Source organism: Anarhichas minor, unplaced genomic scaffold, assembly GCF_050575085.1.
Source record: "Anarhichas minor isolate MPS153535 unplaced genomic scaffold, ASM5057508v1 ptg000003l, whole genome shotgun sequence".
NCBI lineage: Eukaryota > Metazoa > Chordata > Actinopteri > Perciformes > Anarhichadidae > Anarhichas > Anarhichas minor.
In genome coordinates, this window is record NW_027466449.1 from 925,001 (window position 1) to 946,641 (window position 21,641).

General features: G+C 41.1%; 1 protein-coding gene across 4 annotated transcripts in view; it reads right to left on the reverse strand.

Moving 5' to 3' along the window:
- The window catches only part of trim33 (tripartite motif containing 33), a 25,914-nt gene extending 5,675 nt beyond the window's left edge, over positions 1-20,239 (reverse strand). The window contains exons 1-20 of one of the 4 annotated variants that reach the window (XM_076092704.1): positions 19,633-20,239; positions 16,783-16,901; positions 15,338-15,491; positions 14,849-14,981; positions 13,865-13,981; positions 13,592-13,706; positions 12,755-12,901; positions 12,026-12,143; positions 11,250-11,665; positions 10,318-10,512; positions 8,680-8,736; positions 8,263-8,463; positions 7,659-7,791; positions 7,304-7,367; positions 5,006-5,159; positions 4,154-4,596; positions 3,668-3,779; positions 3,510-3,584; positions 1,805-1,957; positions 422-472 (exon numbers count right to left, since the gene is read on the reverse strand). In XM_076092704.1, the coding sequence (XP_075948819.1) occupies positions 422-472; positions 1,805-1,957; positions 3,510-3,584; positions 3,668-3,779; positions 4,154-4,596; positions 5,006-5,159; positions 7,304-7,367; positions 7,659-7,791; positions 8,263-8,463; positions 8,680-8,736; positions 10,318-10,512; positions 11,250-11,665; positions 12,026-12,143; positions 12,755-12,901; positions 13,592-13,706; positions 13,865-13,981; positions 14,849-14,981; positions 15,338-15,491; positions 16,783-16,901; positions 19,633-20,215 (3,540 nt within the window). In that variant the 5' untranslated portion in view covers positions 20,216-20,239. The remainder of the gene's footprint in view (positions 1-421; positions 473-1,804; positions 1,958-3,509; positions 3,585-3,667; positions 3,780-4,153; positions 4,597-5,005; positions 5,160-7,303; positions 7,368-7,658; positions 7,792-8,262; positions 8,464-8,679; positions 8,737-10,317; positions 10,513-11,249; positions 11,666-12,025; positions 12,144-12,754; positions 12,902-13,591; positions 13,707-13,864; positions 13,982-14,848; positions 14,982-15,337; positions 15,492-16,782; positions 16,902-19,632) is intronic. The other 3 variants (XM_076092706.1, XM_076092705.1, XM_076092707.1) reach the window with 3 other exon arrangements.
- Positions 20,240-21,641: the final 1,402 nt, after the last annotated feature.

Below are 21,641 nucleotides of genomic sequence, written 5' to 3' on the forward strand. Positions count from 1 at the left end.
TACTACATTATGTTTTGCATCGTAGAATCAACCACATGTAGGCTAGAATTGAAAAGAAGTGGTTCGTAAGAGTTTGTGGTTCGTACGGCGTGTCGATTTCAGAAAGATACAGAAATGGGCTAACACAGACGGAGTCTCCCTGCCCCTTAAATAAACTGGTTTCAAGACCTCTGAAGCAAATAGCACATGAATAAATTAGACCTCCAGACCCTGTAACCTCTAACACAGTTCTTACCACCTCTCATTAGGATTAAATGGAAAGAAATGTAATCCATTTTTCAGTTGTTCTATGCCCAATTTCTGTAGTTTGAAACCGTATGACTGCTCATGAATTCTCTATGCTAAGATGAAGGGCAAAAACATTTCTTGGAGCCTCAGTGGGAGGAGACCAGACATCTGTTCTCCATTTGAAATGGCTTACCTGCGTATTAATCTGTTTCTCCTCATCATAAACCTGGATTATGCGAGACATCTAAAAAGGGGCAATAACATTATAACAAACAGTGAAGCAGCAGGGGGAAGAAAAGAGTTCACAGCACAGGCAGGTTAAATAATAACAGATCAGAGATCTGTTTACGGCCTACTGTGCTCAAGCCTAGAGGTTGTTTCAGCAGAAATGAACAGCAAGTAAAGTCTGCACTCTGTCTGCAGGTCTTCCTTCCTCTACAGGAAGCTACCGGGAACGTGTGACAATTTCAATGTCAACATCTCTCTATGCTGGTACATACAATGCACTTCTGTCTGTTTCCTCACTATTTCTGTGTAAATGTTTCTTCACCACTTCTGTGTAAATGTTTGTCAAGAATTTTGTCTTAACAACTGATGTAATCACGGAAATGAATCAGCCAGATTATTTAACTGTAGCTGACAGAAAAAGTTTAAAGAAGTAGAAAAGAAGTGTCTCTGAGAATGCTATTGACACCATCAAAGGCTTCATGATAATCTATATTTTGTTGGTACTAGTTCATCAGAACTTGTTGTAATGCTCGTGCCTGGAAAGATTAGATTTTTGTTCCATTATAATGTCATACGTATGGTGAAGTTGTCCTGAGATCAACACTGGCCAAATAAAGTGATGTCTCGGGGCAGTCTGGGTTGTCATTCCACACATTGTTAACTTCTTGAAAAAGTAGAAGCTCCCATATGTGTTTGGAAGGAGAAACACATGATCATAATAAATATTATAAATAAAGTATCCTTTATAGTGGATCCCTCTAGATGACATATCAAGCTAGATTGAACTACACAGAGGGTTTATGAGATCATAAGCAATTAAGCGGATACACACAACCCACAACAAATAAATACATCCAGTATATGTTCAAGTAAATTATTTCCCCAATAGATGATTCAAGTAACCATAGTGACCCATTAAAAACCAAACTTGTGATTTGCCATTGTGATGCAGACAGTGTTATTAACAGGGTTCAGACAGCGTTACGGCGGTGGGTGTGATGAAAGCACAGTGGCGCCTCGATACTCCATCACCCCCAACAGCCAATGTTAGTAGGTGTACAGAACTGTACGCACATTGCCGGCCGTAAGCAGCACCCATTCCCACTTTCTTTTCCAACGTCAGGCTGTGTCTTCACACAAGGTTAGACTAATATATTTAGGTAATATATTAGACCTAATACCAAATATCTTTGGAGCCTTAAAATGGTCAAATGATTCAATCGAAGCTATTCAATTAGCTGGTGGCAATTTAAACTCCCGACTCATATCAGTCTAACCCTTGTCTGCATGCACACGCACACAAGTGGAAGCCATTCTCCAAAGCAGGCTCAGGATTCATGCCGCTCACCTCGTTGTAATTTGCACAGTTTATGAAGATCAGACGCATGTCGGACACAAACTCCTGGATGGTGCGGTAGTACTGGGAGCTTCGTAACTGCAGCCTCCTCTTCACCTTCTTCAGGTCCATGGGCTGCTTGATGATCTTGAAGTAGTTCGGCACCTGGTTAAACAAAACTGGGTCAGACAACATCTCTAACGGCATCAAAGGATGTCGACAAGTTTCTATTTGGCTTGAACACGAGAGGCGGAGGACAATGTGGCTTGCTTTTTGAGGATAGCTTAGGTTTCAATTTTGGCATACAACAAAGTAGTTCTGTGATACCAAAGGGAGTAAGATGAGAGAATTAAGTGTTGGAAAGACAAACTTTTTTTCCCCTGTTTCATAGATGGTGTCAATGCCTTGCTGAGTTGTTGTCCCATGAATATAGGACTGTACCTTATTTTTTACATTTAAAGCTTCAATTGGGGCATTCCAATAAAGCTCTTAATATCTGTTGTCATATTTTATGATGTCATCTCCCTAAAAACAAACATATCCTCGAACAAAATCCTCAAAGTGATTAATCGGATAAATGAGTCGAGTCTCTTTTGATTAAATCAACTTTCTTAAAGGAATATTACTCGTCAGTTTTGTCAACATAAATAAATGTAGGTGGACTGAGGACTGAGCGCTGTGGAGTATTCCACGCAATGTTTCTGTAAGTTATTAATAACTTGATATTTTTTAGTAAGCTTATCCAAACACACCAAACCTGTGAGTCAACCCGCACATCCTGACTACGCAGCCACTGATGGAAAAAACTACAAATAGTAAAAGCCTATTACTATTATATCCCTACATGAAATGCTGTTGAATCAATGCAACGAGTGTGTAACTCACACAAACCACATATCAAAAACAACACAACAGATTTTTGTGAAGAAAATTACCATAACATTTTCAACTTGCCTCAAGCACGTAATAAATACTGCAAACATAAATATCCACGTTTCTACCGAGTTTCTTCTTTCAAACTTAAAAGACTTGAAAACTTAATCAGATGTTTATAATTATGATTGCACCTGCTTTGCCAACATGAGGGCTATAAGAAATTATGTTAATTTGTTCAGCTCTTCAACACAAGCATGTCTCAACGGATTTAATGAGTTCATAAAATAATGAGCCTACCAAGAGCTAACCAATCAATTATAAACTGCAGAACATAAAGGATAGAATACAGTATGCAATAAAATAAATTGAAGAAAAATATATCAGCACACGGGACACTAAAAAGGTGCTGCCAGGTGTTTGCAGTGCATTTCAAAATGGTCCTAGAATCAGCTGTTTAGTTATAATCGACTAAGATTTCTTTAGTCTATTAGTCATTTGAAAGTGATGCACACATCTCTGGTCTCTGGTAAGCACGAGATTTAAAGTGGTGCTTTTGTGCGATTGTTTGTGGAGAAACTAATTTTTATAGATCTGTCAATTAAAACAACTTATCAATTAGTTGACAAAATTGTATGATTGCTAGTCGACTAAGAATGTCTTTGTCCTACAGACAGCTCCAATGCGGACTAATGAAAATAAAAAAAAAGAGGAAAAATTCATCGTTGCCACCGCATAACAAGCAAAAGGAAAGGAACAGGACTGAAGACAGGACCTGGGCCATCAGGTAGTGGAACTGGCTGAACTGTGTGTGTGTGTGTGTGTGTCATGTGGAGCTACTTACAGAGCTAGCAACAGGTTCCCTGAAGCCCACGCTGAGCTCATGACAGAAGATGTGCAGCAGGAGGCGTTCACATTTCTGCAGAGAGGTGAAGAGAGAGGTATTAGTTGCCTTGTACTAATGATGAGGAGGCCTGTGAAGGTTGTGGTGGCTGTACTGACCCTTTGATCATCTGGTCTCAGGTCCTGCTCTCCTTTCACTTTCTTGCTGTCGTCACAGTACTCTATCTCGGGGGTGGTCACACTCCGGCAAAACGTGCAAAGAAAGTCACCCCTGAGACACAAAAGTCACACATTGGGTTAACATTAACTTTCATGATCTGCATGGTCAATTAACTGCAGCTAAAGCCAAACGTTGCGGTGATGAGCTAAGATATTACGTTTAGACTGACGACTCTACAAGAATGAGCCTGTTTCTACAGATCGGGTATCAACTTTGTCAATGTCTGTTTTACTGTTGCATCTCATCCATTCTGCATACAGGGTTCTAGAAATAATGTTCCAGGACTTTCCCACTTTCAGTGATGTTCACAGTGTTTCCACAACATAACCAAAATATTCAGTGTGAACGTTGTGGCAGTGTGCAACAGCAGTTAAATCGTTTTAAAAATGCACCACCAAAAGAAACGACCTAGACTGATCACTTACGTTGGGAAGATTTTTATGGTGGGCACATGGCATTTCATGTGGAACACTTTGGGGCAGCAGTCACAGCAGAGCAGGTCACCACCGTTGATACAAACAGCACACCAGTCTTCGTTCGGGTCGTCCTCTTTCCCACCAGAACTGCCTGTTCCGGCCAACGCGCCGTCCCCTTTGGTGCTCGTTCCCTTGTTGGAGTTTCCATTAGTGAGGAGAGCGCCTGCCGTGCTGCTGCTGCTGCTGCTGTTGTTGTTCTCGGAGGATGAGGTAGTGGAGGTCATAGTGAAATTTGAAGAAGAGGAGGTGGCGGCACTGGAGCCATTTTGTCCAGAACAAGATGTTTCAGATTGGGGTTCTGTTTTGATGCGCTCCCCTAAAGCTTTGAGAGCATCTTGGCCGGCAGATACAACTCCCAATACAGGAAGGGGGCTGTCCTCCGGACTGCTCATCTGAGTAAAAAAACACACAAATACATTAGATGGTTTTAAGACAAGATGATAATCTTCTGGTCTTATACTCACATATATCTTACAATACTGTCTGTAAGTATGTCGCCCCAGAAGTGATGTCACAAAACAAATGACATGGAGCTAAGTTTATTTCCTCACTTTTCATATTTCATTTACCACATTTTATGTTGTTAGAAGGATCCTCTGGTTCTGGCTCATTTAGCCAATGTAAACAGTTATCAGGCATAAACATCTTTAGCATATTTTACCACGGACATTTGTCGGTTTTGGGTAAGATGATAAATAACCAAACATTGTTGTTGACAATATAAGCGTATTTAGTTGAATTTATACTTGTTGAAAGTACTTTTATCGCACATTTTAAAACTAATGGACAAAGTATTCATACCATGCAGGCACTCCTCCCGGAATCTTTGCCCCGCTCCGTCTTCAGAGAAGAAGCCGGACAGCTGTAGCTGTCTTCTGTACCAGGCTCTTGCTTCACCCTCACCTGCTCCACCGGAGCTCCGCCTCCTGGTCCCGCCCTCCCAGCAGAGCTACAGCTTAAAAACACACAAAAACAAACCATGCAGAAATAATTAACGCAATCGTTTAAAACTCATTAACGACTACGACAAGCGCGGGACTAACATACAGTGTGCTTTTGTCATTTGGCCCTTTGGTGTTTGAGATCGTATTTAAAGTTAGGCAACTAAAACTTATTTTCTAAAGGGAAGATTTTCAGATTTCTAACCATATCTCTATCCGAGTTTGGGATACAGTGTGAAAAACGCCTGCAGTCTTTGCCGATGTTCTCCCTGTCTCTGGGGGCAGTTGCAAATCTGTTGTTCTAGTGCTGCTTCTAGTTTAAAATGCAGCCCAGAGCTCGTCTCCATCCTGCAACGTTGGCTCCTGCTGTTTCAGAGCATCTGCAGCTTGAGCAAGTCTCGTCTGTATCGATCGTTGCTTAATATTTGCTAACTCCGATCGTGTCACTCTGACCAATTTATTTTTTGAATTTTAAGTTTGGTTAAGTCTCTGCTTAATTCCATACCTGCAAACTCATAAGAGGTGAAAAAGGTGCACGAAACCCGAAACCCGAAACCCTGTCGGGGGGGGCATGAGCTTTAAAAGCATTCTGGTGTACTCTGAGAAGAACATGAAGTGATAAGACATTTACTTTAAGCAAAAAAACTAATTTATTATTCAGTTATTAATCAGTATTTCAGCTCTATTATTATTAACCTTTATTTAAACAAAATCCATTGACACCAAGGTCTCATTTTCAAAAGTTTTAGTCATATAAAAACACAGATAGCAAGAGTAGCGAGAACCATCGCCTGTACAAAATAAAGTGATTCGTTTTCATCGAACCCTGTTACTGTACGGCTTCATATTAACTTCCACTGTTACTGTTAGAATTGTGGCCTATCTTCAATTTGCAATTAATATGCATTCAATCCAGTTCAATTATTTAAATTAAAATGATAATCTACTCTGGCTGAGGTAGTTTATCAAGAGTAAAATAGTAGCTGTAATCTATACACACCTCTGCATTAGCAACCCGCTGAAATGAAGGTACAGGCACCTTAACACTCTCTGGTCCGTGTACGTTTTGATAGTCTGTTTTACCGTTCAGTCGAAAATATTTTCGGATTTTCGACTGAACGGTAAAACAGACTATCAAAACGTACACGGGCCCTCCTCTTCCTTAAGCTCTTTGACCACATCATCTCATCAGTATCCGGGCCTCATTTTTCGTGTTCATAAAAGTTATCACCACGAAATCGCCTCATTCTACTTTGAGTTAAAAAAAAGAACCTGCAACCAGATCCAACTGTGTTCTGGTTTAACGTTAATGAGTGACTGCGTGCACTGAACACGTGGGGGTTACTTAGCAACTCGAATTCGCAGTTCCCTCCACAGATTTTCTATGGGATTAAGGTCCGGAGTCGTGCTAGGCTTCTTTGTTAGTGGGCACTTACAAAATCGGCAAGGGGTCAAATAATGATATCCTTTTCTGTATGTAGCATTGTTGCAAATAGAGCACACGTGACTAAAACCATTTGGAAAAAGCTTATAATAATATATTATTATAATACAATCATTTCTATAGCTGTAACGACAGCCAGAGCTGCACTTCTCACCGGGAGGCTGCCTTTCAGAATCTGTTAATCACGAATGCCCACGTCAGAAACGGAACACTCTTAATACATCCTACTGTGCAAGTTATTGCTTGCAGGCTTGCTGATGATTCACCTTACTTTTTTTTCAGTCTACAAAGTTTTGCATGCAGTGTACGTTATCCTTAACACAGCAAGTCTGAACTGTAAAGGTACAGAAAGTAATTTAAACTTTAACGGAGGGAAATGAAGACGCTGTAGACATCTTAACGCTGATTGGCCAAGTCTCGACACATCAAAGATGTTCTATTGCGAAGATCACGACATCACCTTTTCCCCTCGTCTCACTCCAATCTGAGAAACGCTGGCTGGCCAGTTGACCCCCCCCCCAAAAAAATCTCTACAGATCTACATGATTCACGTGGATGATATATTTAGATTCAAAACGGCGAATTTCGCCGAAATGTGACATGTTTGCAGGTATGTAATTCATTGAATCGGCGTACTTGGACTCTTGCCTGTATGTATTTTCTGGGAATTTTGACAGGGTGTTTCGATACTATAATAACTTCACATCTTCTTACCTGCCCCTGCTGCCTGTGCTGGACGTGCTAGAAGGTCGTGCTGGTGTGTGGGCATTCGACAAACCTGCAGACAGAAATAAGAGAGGAGACAATGGTGAAGATGACGCAGCAGTGATCACTACCGATTGTACAAGAACATGATAGTTTCATTTCTTACATGAAATTTCATTACAGTTAGAGCCAATGGCTGCTCTTTGTGGATTACATCCTTATCACAGAATCCTTAAGGTCTCTGATGTTATCATGAATGTGATTAGATCAACAGAAAATGAAGAATGAAAAAATTAAATAAAAAATAAAACAGGAAGTTTGGTCAGATGTGAATGGGAGTCCCTCTCCCTGAATGTGTGGATACCTGAAGATCCAGGGGAGTGTGTGGACAGTCCAGGTGAGGGGTTCATGTCCATTGAACCAAGGTGATGCTGCGTGCTGGCTGTGATGTAGCGAGACAGAAGGTGTCCGAGGTTGCTGGAACCTGCATCCTCCAGCTAGGAAAGCAGACAGAGAATCAAGTTACTCAAAAGGTCAACGGAGTGTTGTAAATGAATATATTTAATGTCAACTTGACCCTCAACCAGGGAAAATATTGGAAAATGTTGGCCTGTGTCAAATCTGTTTACTCATTCACCACATCAGACTTTGTAGTTGTGCTTCTCCACACATTTCCCAGTCAATGGTATGAATATATAAATTCATATATTTGCCTATTTGGGTTCATCTATATTTTACATATTTTTACTCATTATTGTAAACTCTAAAAATGTTCAAATGTTTATTGTAATGCTAATTATGGGATCATTTCAATTGACATTAGATTTTTTTGTTTCTTTAATTGAGAGCAATGTTGATATTTTACAGTTCAAACGTCTAAGTCTGAAAAAGTAGCAGGTCCTTAAAAAAAAGAAAAAAAAGTTACAAATCCGACCCAAACATCCAATACATGGTTAGAAGGTGCGCACCTGAATGGGCGGGATCTCAGGTAGGCAGGGCAGGTTCTCAGGATTGGTGACCGAGGGGATGAGCTCGATGGGACCTATGATGGGGCTGGCAGGGCCGCGGTGAGCATGGGCACCCGCCATACTTGCACTGGTAGGACTTGTGGGGTTGGCATTATGAAGAGATGCCACCGGGAAAGGGCCTGCATGGCCTGGGTTGGAATGCTGCATAGAAAGAGAGAGACGGAGGGATGAAGGAAGGACAATGACAAGAAGTGAAAAAAAAAAAAGGTGGGAGGACAGTAATAATGACATCGGTCATTCGCTGAGTTTTATCAAAAGACATTTTGTTGTACAAAACAACATGGTTGCATGATCATGCATTTGGGTGATGCATGCTGCACAAGACAGAAATGACAAAGTAGGAAAAAGGTGCCAAACCCCTGATTGTAGTAAGAAACGAAACCTTTGGTCGCTCATCTCAGATTCTATAGACATCTAGACACAAAGAAAAAGGGGGCTGGATATAGTGGAGGTTTCTCTTTCCTAGTCTTACATGCAGGCAGCAAATGTACATTTTCACTCTGTACACATTATTTGACTTGTGCAAATAATCAGCTATATATGTAAAGGTCATTGGTGAGGCATTGTAAAGAAGGACTGAATGAGGACACAGTACATTTGCACCCGTAATACTTGGATGTTCAAGTATTTAGATGAAATAATTTGATCACATTTAGATTTCATTTGTGTTCATAAAACCTTATTTTTCCATGTTTGAAAAGGTGATTACTGACAAAATAAAAAATAAAAAGTTTTCAGTGCCAAAGTAGAACGCTGCCATAACTGAGTGTGAAACAGACAAGTAGAAAATTGTCTGCCAATGTAAAAATTAAAAAGCATTAAGGTTCCATGTGGAGTTTTTGATTGTTAGTAGTGCCATGGAGCTCTATTTCTATGAGTTTCCCTGTTTTCTTTCTTGCACACGCACAAGGAAACAGTCCTACCTATGGTGTCACACCTGTTGATGACACTGATCAACAGGTAGCAATAACAAAGCAAGATATGCTACAGTGCACCAATAATAACTCAGAAGAGGAAGTCTGCAAGCTAGTAAACGCGGATGTAAACAAAGGAGGGGAATGCAATCGACGCGTTTGCATGACCTCAAGGAAACACAGGTTGTGTTTGTTTAGTAACACTGACAGTAAACATAACTCTTGTTTGTTTACAAGACACCTTCACAGCGCCCTTTATAAACATGAAAATATAAACTGGACTTTTACATTAGAATTTGTTTGTCTGAATTATTTAAGATTTCTTCACAAACAAAAGTTTGAATAAAGGCAGCATTGTTCTTGGCTTGTTTTGAGGAATCTGTGTAGTTACCCAACAAAACTAGCGGCCCCCTTTCCACTGCAGAACCTTCACAAAACGTCACAAATAGTCAGTCCACAATACCAGCCTGACTTCAGACTCTGCATGAAGAGTGATGGCTGACTGATAATGGATTTTTCTATATCGATACCAATACAACTATTTAAGTTGTTTTTTTTAAATACCCAGATAACAACAACTTCACCATATGTTTTTTTTTTTTAAGAATTGTGACCAGTATAGGAATATGTATCTAGGAGTGGGACATTTTACAGTTGAAAAATAAACCTGGTGGACAAACTATGTACTGGCCTCAACAATTATTATCTTATTCTAAACATACTCTAAAGATTAAAAACCACAATGCAACACACAAACAGGAAATTCTATATATACACTTGCTGGACTCTTACACTCCAATTGCCCCTAAAATTCTACAGACTTGGTGCAAAAAAGGAAGATGAAACCTCACTTAAATGTCTGTTAGTATTCCCAAATATTTTTTTTGCATTAGATAGAAAAGCGTGCACAAACAAATATACTGCAACTACCACATTTGCGCATCACATCATTTACAGCAACAGCTGAGTTAGACAAAAAAAACTAAATCATATATATATAAATCCAAACATTCAAAGTACGTTGTAAACAGCCCAAATTTCACCCGTGTATCCAGTGAAAGCAGAGTGTGTTTGCACTGACCTGTCTCTGTAGCTGAGGCTGCATCATGGTAGGATACTGCTGCCCATTAAGTCTCGGCTGAGCCGTGGGCATTCGGCCCTGCGGTGGACCCGGGAGACGCATATGGTGGGAGGACGGGTACATGGGGGGGCCTGGCACACCATTCATACCCCCGGGCCCTCTTGGTAGCTGCTGCATACTGATGAGCCTTGGAGGCTGTCAAAAAAAAAAAAACATACAGATAAACAGACTGTGTGAAAATCAGATCATTGGTGAAACACAACCATGACAATTTATGCTAACAGCAAGTGAAATTCAGGGTCACGCAATGACGGGAACAAAACATATAGTTAATGCTGACATGATGGGTAGATTTAAAGACCCCTTGATCCACAGAAAACAAACTGAAGACTTGAATCATCAATTCATCAATTCAGACATGTATCCCTTAAAAATACTAAATATTCACTGGTCCTCTCAAATGCTAAGATTTGCTTGCTTTTCCTTGTTTAACAACATTAAATCATAACTTTTGAGGATTTTGACAGATGATTAGACAAATTGAGTGATCTTAGATCAATTTGGGTTCCCCATCCCTTGAGACGGACATTTTGTCCGTTTTTTTTTAATAGTTTGATGACAAAAATGACAAATAATAAACTTATTAACAAAGTCCACAAGTGTGTTTATCTTGTATTAATTCTTATGGACGTTTGTCACCGAACCCCCCCAGGCTGCTCCATTCAGCCATAAATATTGCTATTCTTGTACAGCCAGATCTCCATCTGTTAAAGCTCGGAGGTCTGGAGAGATAAAAGAATTGTCTGGTGCACTAAAAATAAAATGTTGAAGTAAGCTTCTAATATCTTAGCGAGCCTCTTAGGTGACCGTGTGGAGCACAGGTTTCCATTGTATTCCACAGTGGTTCCTCGACTGGTGAATGTTTTCCATACCGGCTGCTGACCCATGGGTTGCCCGGCCTGTCTGGTGTGCTGCTGGGACATTTGGGAGGCGATGCGCATCTGTTGCTGGATCTGCTGCTGGTGCTGCTGCTGCTGTTGCTGCTGCTGCTGCTGTTGCTGCTGTTGCTGCTGTTGTTGTTGTTGTTGTTGTTGTTGTTGTTGTTGTTGTTGCTGCTGCTGCTGCTGCTGCTGTTGCTGTTGCTGTTGCTGCTGTTGTTGATGATGCTGGTGCTGGTGCTTCTGCTGTGCATAGGCCGCCTGCTGCATGTGCTGCAGCCGGAGCTGGGCCAGGTTGATCTGTCCTGCTTGCTTGCTGTGATGACCTTGGCCTGGAGAAATGGGTGGTCCTCCTAACATCACGCCAGGCTGTTGCACAGGCGGAGGTGGCTTCTCGATAACCAAATTACCTACAGTGAGAACAGAAAGCTTAATTTATAGAAGTGCACATGCTCTAGACAGGTGTGAAATATTCCTTTATTGCATTTAATGCGACAGGGCACTTTAATCTATTTCTTACTGCAGTTTACGCTGTTTATAGCCACTGTACTATTAATAAGGCACAACTTAATCTGGTCAGCCGGATGATGAATATCATGTAGAAATAATAAGCATGCAAAGACACACCTTTCAATGGCAAATTCAGACTAATCTTGGTTAGAATAAATCAATAAGAGACTGAAAGTCAATATAGACAGAATTATTGACTGATAAGGAATAATAATAATAATAATAATAATAATAATGATGAGGTAATAGGCCTTTCTCACCTAGATTCACTACGTTTTTGGCCCAGAAGGTGGGGTCACAGAAGAAGCGTACAACTCCGTTGGCCTGGGGCGCTGGTTCCAGTCTAGCCTTGAAGAGCTGGCGAAGCTGGAACAGAATCTACACACACAGACACACAGAGCATAATGTTCTTCGGTTAATGAGCCTGGCTTTAGTGGAGGAACAAATGCCCCATTTGTCAAAATGCCCTTTGGGAGTATTATTCCCACAAAAAACAATAAAGTTAACACAATTATCTAAGTTGCTGACTGTCTTGTGGTAGGAAGTCAAAGACATGCGGCAGAAGCCTCTAGTTTGCACCAATAAATAAATATCCCATTCACAAAATGTGCTTGTTTGGCAAACACAATTATCTAGAAAAGGCTGATCCAGAAGCATACTCCAAACAAAATGTCACGTCTGCTGCTGAAAACAGATTTCAAGGACATACAGAAAAATACCAGAGTACTAGCTACAACCCTACTTATTGCTGTCCATGTGCCTGATAGCATGATGACAAAGTTATATCAGAAGCAAACACAGCTCAAATGTTCCTGAAAACTAGAGTTTAACACTAAAAGTAGAACAATTCTTCTCATGTACAGCAGGGATCCACATCTAAGTGCTTCATCGTTCTAACAAACCAGCCACGTCGTCTGTGGTGCAACTTCAGTTTTGTTTGGAGCATCAGCTTCAAACTGCTGAACATCTGGGGCTCATGGGAAACATACCAGCCTCTTGCTGTAGAGCAGCGCCGTGCTGCTGCTAGAAGTGACGGCCCATTGGCAGAAGCTGAGCACATGGTGGATCTGTTGGGCCAGCTGGGTGGTGTCCTTATGCTGAGACACGAGCCTTATACTGCGCTCTTTGGTCACACTCTAGACAGAAAGTAAGATTATTGTGGTTAAGGCACCGCTACTGAAAGAGCCCGAACATCCCAGACAAATGAATGCTCGTACAAAATGTTAGCATGTGCATAGAGATGGATGAGATAATTAGATTTGACGAGATTAAAATTGATTGGTCCCTGTGGGGAGCTTGGGTTATGTCTGCTGCTGATACCACAGCTGCTTACAGCGGTCGATAATGGAATGCAGCAAAAACAATTAAGTAAATAAGCACACAGCACATGGGGAAGTAGCCAAGTATATAACAAACGAGATTCAATGACTGAGCAAATATATGAAGAGGAAAAATGTCACAAGGCTTTTATAGGTAAGCATGACAAGGAAATTGTTCTTAATGTGTGACAACATATACAGTAAAAAGAAACGCATCAGAATATCAAGATATTCAACATCTATGATAAATAAGAAAGGTGTGGGTACACAATGTAAAATTGTGTTGTCTCATCATATTCATATGGGCAGATAAATAAAGCTTTTTGCAAACCATGTGGTCAATATGTGGTGTAATTTCACTGTGTTTCAGTGCAATTAGAGTGAGTCAACAGCCACAGAATTAGCTTGCATAAATGCATACAAAAAACTATCGTTTCAAATCTATAACAATATATTTACTTTATTTTGCAGATCTTAGCCAAACTGACTTAATTAATATTCTCTTACCTCCAACTGCTGCAGAAGGGACTTGCCCTTCTTGTTGATCTCATTAATAAGAGTAAATACTGCGATTTTGATCTCGTGCTCCACCTTCTTGTGTGTGTCATTCAGCTCTTTTAACCTGGATGAAAAAAAAAAAACACTTCATTTAGAGACCCTAGCCACCAACAGAAATGCTGACTGCATGTTTTCAGCCCATTGCCGTGGATATTAACATGCGGTAACTCGGTCAATGGGCAGCACCGGAGAGGAAACTGGAGATGAAAAAAAAACTCGCACCTGCTTTGCACCTGAGAGACAGAGTAATGGACATAGTTCTTCTTTTCCTGTAGTTTGGCCACGCTGGTCTCAATGATGCCTTTCTGGTTCTGGAAAGCCTCCTCTAGGAACTGGTACCTGAGAGTAGAGGAAGTAACACTCTTTAAGTTACCAACTACTTTTAATAATTACTAATAGAAGATGTATGAGAATCTGAGGAGGGGATTCTTTGCTTTGCCTTTCTTTGTGTTGTAAGAGCAGTATTAATTTTCTGTCTACCAGGTGGGAGCTTCCATTCAACTTGCGAGATGCAAAGCAGTCTCTGATTAGAAAACTAGTTAAGCTTAGTTTATACCCGGCGTAGTGAAGCCAGAGCGAGGCACTGTCTTGTGACTGTCACAAATAGTTCACTGATTAAAGCACTAAACATGTCTGTGGATTATGCAAAGAGGGCCAATTCACTTTTAAATGCTTTGGAAACAGGAAGTCTTAAAAATCTTAATTTCAGTCTATATTTTGCCAGCTAAATCAAATTGTTTACCGGATACTCAACCTTCATTTCTTTACAATGCATGTAATACTTAACTTGTTTCTTTACAGGGCTTGTACAAAGGCAATAAAGTAGTCCGTGAATATGAGATATGACTTTACAGATAATTCAAATACATCCTCTGCATTGTCGAGGTCAGTTTATTGCCGGTTACACCTACAGTCAATAGGCTACACTCGTTGTCTTTTTGATTCTTCACAGTTCATTTTGTCTGTAGGCCCTCTGGCATCTTGGAGAATAATGCAACAAACGGCTCATAGAGTATAAACGCCTCCGTTCATGCTCTGAGCTCGGCACGCCATCTGCCGAGGCTCGCGCTACGGTGCCAAGCACGAGTATCAACCACAGCACCCCTGCATGCGAGGCATTGACCGTCTGTTAACGCCTAACGATCGGTTAACACGGTGTGGTTATTGGTCAGAATCCCTAGAGGGACGTGTTAGATGTTGAGCTACCTGTGCTCCTTGTGCTCCAGCAGCTGGCAGTCCCTACAGGTCAAGGTGTCACAGGTCTCACAGAACAGCTTCAGTGGCTCCTGCTTGTGGATGGGACAGAAAACAGGCCTCTGTCCTGACGTACCGACAGACTCTATAGACACAGTGGAGAGACAGAAATCAGTAAAAAGGCAAGTTAATCGTAGAAACCGGTGAAAGAAAGACGGAACAAAAGAAAGACAAATATAGACAACAGCAAAAAGTCATGTCAAAGCCAGTTGAGGTTGGCAAACAGACAGAAAAGGTCTCAGAAAACTCTGATCAGAGCTTCAGGGTGTTTGGTCCCCCAGCTAGAGTTACCATCTCAGCAACCAGACTCTGCAGCACTGTTACTATGGCAACAGCCTACCAGCGGCACCACATTCACTGTGCTTCGACTAGGGTTAGTCTTATTTCGGCTTCTGCAGTCTTAGCTTCACGGCCCTTCGCGGTGAGGATCAGCCATCTTACCGGAGGCCGCGTCAGCATCCTCCTTCGTGTGGATCTTGTGGTCCTTGGTTATTTTGACCCTCTGGTGCGCCTCCACGCAGGTCTTACACAGCCATTCTCCGCACTCCACACAAAAGCCTATGGTTCCTGCGTTGTCCTCGCAGCTTGTGCATACCTTGAGAAGATCACACCAGAAAGCATATGAAATGCAGCTTCTACAAATGTGTGCTCAGATCATGAAATAACGTTGCCTTGATATAGACACAGTATGAAGACAAGTCAAATGTTTCCAGGCTGAAAAAAAATGTCAAAGTGCTAACTTACTAATAATAATAGTACAATGGTATAGAGAACCCATTATGGTATATTAAAGCCTAAACTACCCGTTTACATTAGTGTTAAGCTAAACAAATGGTCATAGCTTCTTTAAAATAAGTTGGTTCAGTTGAATTTAGAGCATTAACGTACAGTTCAGATTTTGTGTCTGAGTAATGGGTCAAGAGCTGCATAGTTATGGAGCCACATACAGGCCAATAGTTTTGATCATTTGAAAAAAAAAAGAAAAAAAAAAGAAGTTGAAACTGAAAGAAAAATACAACAATGTATTCAAACTAAAAATAAGTGAAGGAAAAGTTTTTGGGGGTTAAATATAACTTCAACTGATTCAGTTCTGGAATTTTTTTGAAGAAAATATTTATTTTCATTCTTCACTTTCATATATATTTTGATATTTGAGGTCTTATCTTTTTCAGTTGCAGATTTTATATTTTCAGATTGAGATCCCTTTTTTTTTTTTTTTTACAGTGTCAGACATTTGGGCTTGTTCTGGCATGGCATCAACTGAGAGGGGCGCGTAATCACGAGTGACAGCATAACAAAGAAGGCTGAGGACCTTCCTCAACCACGTTGCCTTCAGGAAACGTCGGTACCACGAGAACTATGACTCAACACTTTCTATACAACATATTCACGTGATTGAAGTAAGAAAAAAAAAACGGCGAGACGCCAGCTATCCTCAAGGAACCTTCAGAGGGAACCAGCTACTGGTCCGATTAGTCTTTCGCCCCTATACCCAGGCCGGACGACCGGTTACCGGGGGCCGGGATCCCACCCCTAGCCGGCGCGCTGGCCCTCACTTTCATTGTGAGATCAATGATCAAAACTATTGGCCTGGATTTGGCTCTGTACATAGTTTGTTTTTATCAGTGCTGCTAAAGGAAAGCCAGTGCACTCAAAATGAAAAATAAGCATCTTCCTATGTTTGGAATACAGCTTATTAACTAATTTGTCTTACATCTCACTTTAAGTCCCAGACGAACCTGTAGCACAAGGTGAATATCTATTTGAGATACTCTCGGCAGTTATCAAGAAAATTATCATCCCTCCAAACACCTATGTGGCAAAGCATCGATGCAGATACACTGAAGTACAACATCATGGCCGCAAGGCCAACCGCTTTGACGTACCTGTGCGGCCTTTTCATCAGACGCATTGGTGGCTTCTGTGGTATCTTTGACAAAGTAGTTGTCAATGATGTCGCTCTGTTTGTAGTCCTGGTGGCACACTGAACAGCGCATAACATTTACTATGGACAGAAAAGAGACAGAAAACAAGGGGGGGGGGGGGATACACAAGTCAAATGAGATCAAAAGGTCAACCCCTGGGCTACACATTCAATGCTTACTGATGATTGATTGATGACTGATCTTTGAAGAAAAATGCGAAACAAAGCCAGAGAAGCGGTGACGAGGACAAGCCCACGTGAAACCTATTAACTGACTTCTTATGAAGCCCCCTTAACTCTTGGCTAAATATAGTCCTGCTCCAAACTAATGAGGATTAATAAGTTGCTCCCGTAGCTGTGCCTACGGTGTAGAAATGTGATAGAATCTGAATTGTAAGTCGCTTTGGATAAAAGCGTCTGCTAAATGACTGTAATGTAATGTAATGTAAGAGGCCCTCTGCATATTTTCTGCTTATTTCCATAATTTCCTTTAGGTAAATTCCTGTCGTTATTAAAAAAATTCTTGGCACCGTGGGACACCTACTGCCTATTCATGGGAGCTAATTGATTAAGCGTCCGTCTCCAGGAGATTCAATCTTGTCTTCTTTGGCATATTTATTAGAAAATGAAATCACATGGCCAAACAATGAGGACTGTTTCACTTAAACGCATTAGTTGGCTTTGTTAATGGAATTAGCTCAATTACTGCTATAATCATACACCCAGGAAAATAATTAGTTCAGTGCATTAACGTGGCCATTTATTTTCCTCAAGTTTTGATATGCAAAATATCAAACTTCACAGTAACACATAAACATTTTAAATTGAGTCAGCATAATATATGTCACCCCTCCCCCTCTACCTCATAAGCCCATAAACCCCCCTCCCTCACCAGCCAGCTGAGGTAAAAAACTGGTTGAAGCCAGTATAAACCGGTCTACACTGGCTTGAGCAGCACACAGCCGGTTTGTGTAAGCTCCAGCTGCATGGGTCTCTGAGTGATTGGTTGTGAAAGCAGATGGACTGGGGTTGTGTGAAGGAACCCACACTGTGTGGAGGAACCAACACAACCCCTACAAACACACGTATCACACAGCTATCACTGTGAACTAGAGCAGAGCAGTGCACCCCCCCCCCCCCCCTTATATTCAGAAAAAGTACTGCTAAAGAAAGTAGAAAAGGGGAAACAAGACTATAAAAGCATAAAAGCAACCAGGTCGGTTTGACTAAATTGGGCGATTGCTTTGCCAAATATACATTAACCTCGTCGATTTGCAAGTGCTGGGTGCATTAGTACCAGAGATGTACCACAGTGAGCCGCAACCAACGCTTACACTGTGATCAAGTTATAGCACCAACTATCCCTGAAATACAGGAAAAGAAAGAAATCTCAGGGAACATCATTTATCTTGTAGAAGTGACAGATATCATCACATTTTAACTCTGCTTGGTGTCCGTGTTCACCTTCACTTCATCACAAGATGGAAACCAACCCAAAATTTGGTCCAACCACAAAAACATTTGTATCTTAAGTCACATTTAATCATCTTCACTTCTTATCTTTTACAACGAAACCATGAGTCATGCTACGAGAAAAAAAAAATGCAATCGTAGTATTGTGCAGGTTAATGCACGTTTAACAGATAGAGCAGTCTTCAGACACACCTGACAGGTACTTCTGGATATTCAAACGGCAATATCAGTAAGAAGCAAAACAACATGTCACGTAACAAGCTGCTGCCATATATTACAGCAGACATCACAAAAGAGAAGTAGAAGTCAGGATGGATTCATGAACTCGTTTCTGAACTGCATTCTCAACTAGCTTTGACATTTCCTCATTTTATGTATGCCACTTAACATGCACATTATCATGAAGAAGATTGTCTGATCATGTATCAGTATCCCCCCTTTCCTTTGATCTGGTAAAGCACAGGGTTTAATACTATCAATCAGTAGCTTGGGTTAGTGTTGTGACCAGGGAACGGAGACATCATTTCTAACCCTTTAAGTGAAGCCATGTCAATCAAATGCTTTAAATCTAGTTGCTGACACACTTTTTGTAGGATTTAACTGCGACAGTGGAAGAGGCCAATGAATAATCTTCTGACCAGTAAGAACCATCTCAACTGACCAGTAAGAACCATCTCAAATGACCAGTAAGAACCATCTCAACTGACCAGTAAGAACCATCTCAAATGACCAGTAAGAACCATCTCAAATGACCAGTAAGAACCATCTCAACTGACCAGTAAGAACCATCTCAAATGACCAGTAAGAACCATCTCAACTGACCAGTAAGAACCATCTCAACTGACCAGTAAGAACCATCTCAAATGACCAGTAAGAACCATCTCAACTGACCAGTAAGAACCATCTCAAATGACCAGTAAGAACCATCTCAAATGACCAGTAAGAACCATCTCAACTGACCAGTAAGAACCATCTCAAATGACCAGTAAGAACCATCTCAAATGACCAGTAAGAACCATCTCAAATGACCAGTAAGAACCATCTCAAATGACCAGTAAGAACCATCTCAACTGATGTTTCTCACTGCCGCCTGTTAATACAATAACAATATATTATGGTTGAAAAAATCCTAAACGGATTGACCAATGGTGGGCTCCCAGGAGAGATGGAAGTGTGTCTATCCAACCACAGACAGAGCCGCCACCTTCTTCATGTAACGCAATAGTAGTAGGCATCAGTGTTTAACTGTTGAAACCCGAAGTTTTGACAGACAGCAATTCATCCTAACAGAGCAAATGACTGTGCAACGATAACGTTAACTTACTCGTGATAAACTCACCTATGTGTGTGTCAGTCTGCCCGTGCGGTCCAGGTACCTGGACGCTTATCTGTCGGTCTGGTTGCGGGATACATTTTAGGCAAAAGGAGTGCAGACAAGGCAGAAGTTTGGGTTCACAGTCTCGGCTCTGAAGACTTTGTTTACACACTGCGCACGTATCCAAAAAATTGATGGGAGCGGGCACCGGCGTAGCCGCTGGAGCCGTAGATGGGGGGGACATTTCAGTGGAGAGCCCGCCAACAGGAGCATCCGCGGCGGCCAGGGTTTCAGCTGCCGTCGGCTCTGCGTTGGTGCTGCTGGTTGCAACCGGGCTCACGTCGTTGCTAACGCTAACGTTGACTTCCCCAACGGCAGCAGCAGCAGCAGCCCCGCCGCTGCTAACGTCTCCACCGTCGCTGGTAGGTGTAGGTGTCCCGTGAGCGTTATCGTGAGACTCTGTTTCGTCATCATCCTTCGTGTTTGATTCTATGACTATTACCGCATTTTCAACTTTCGTTTCTGGCTGTTCGTTATCTTGCGCCGAGGGCACCGAGTCCGAATTAGCAGACGATTCCATATCCTCCTCGCCTTTGTTATCCGCCATCTTCCTTCCTCTTTGAACCGCTGCACGCCCTGCGTAACTTTTCGGACCATGAGTACGTATGATTACGTCATGACGTCGACCAAGACCTTATTTACTTGTTTATAACGGCTAGTTCACATTACACGATTTAAGTATTCTACTCGCCGACAAAACATTCCATATCAGAGACATATTGGGGTTGGCTCGGCGCTCGTGCACTATGTATGAACTGTGCATGATGTGAACCAGATGTCTAACAGGATATGAATATCTGTAATAAATATATATCCTTACAGGGAGGATTGGGAGAAAATTAATACATTATTAAACACACAAATACATATAAAAACAACCATCTGGCAATGTCCACAATGTTTCTTAAGAAGTTCGATGTTGTAAAGCTTTTTTGTTGTCAAATACTTTACAGACAGAATCATAAAACTAGTTTTAGTTTGGAAGAAACTGAAAAAAATCGGGCCTTGTGAATATATTTGCCCATATGGGCCAAAGCACAGATATTCTGCCGATACTCAAGACACAGTCAGATAAAGGTGTTGGAATACAACGAAGGAGGAGTTTTAGGTGAGTCTGCGCTTATTGGTTTGATTCAAAGCAGAATAATCTGAGTTAGGTGATTCATCTCTCCCTCCCTATATATATATATATATCTTCTTGACCTCTGAGGGTGTAATCTGTGTGCTTATATATATATATATATATATATATATATATACAGATTACACCCTCAGAGGTCAAGAAGATCAGCAACACCCAGAGTGGTGTGTTTGATCGGGAAGAAAAGGAGCCTCGTCAAAACAATTTGGCAATCCGTTCACAAACCAAATTTTTTTATTTTTCCTTTTGCAATTCTGTATACAATGGTTGAAGTATAAATTAATACAATATTATCAGATACATTATTCGTAGCATCGCAAAAAAACTTTTACCAGAGCCAAACGATTATTACAATCTCGGATTAAAATCAATTTCCTCTACAATTTGTTTTCTTATTTTATTTTTATTTAGAAAACAAATAAACAAAAATAGAAAAAAAACTGAAACAGAAACAAAACAGTACGTGTCATCAAAAGAAAAGCAATAACCAAAAGGTTCTGTCCGTCAGTCTGACAAGAGGCATCTTTTGTCAGACGTTACTCTGAAACTCTTCTGAAATTTTTCAGGCGAAAACCCAATTTATCTCGGGTAATGTTTTGCTGAGGCGTGATAATGCCACAGCTGTCTGGATTTTGTATGTAACTCTCTACCAGATGTTTCACACTGTCAAAGTTAATTTTTCTGCAGCTATCGTGGGTCTGGGTGATCCCCTTGACATGCATCGCCACTCTGCCAGATTGCGTTCGATAGGCGTGGCTTTTTCGGTCCTACGTCTACAAATTTGTGAATGGTATCGCCTCCCAGCTCATCCGTGAGCTGTAAGGAAAGGAAC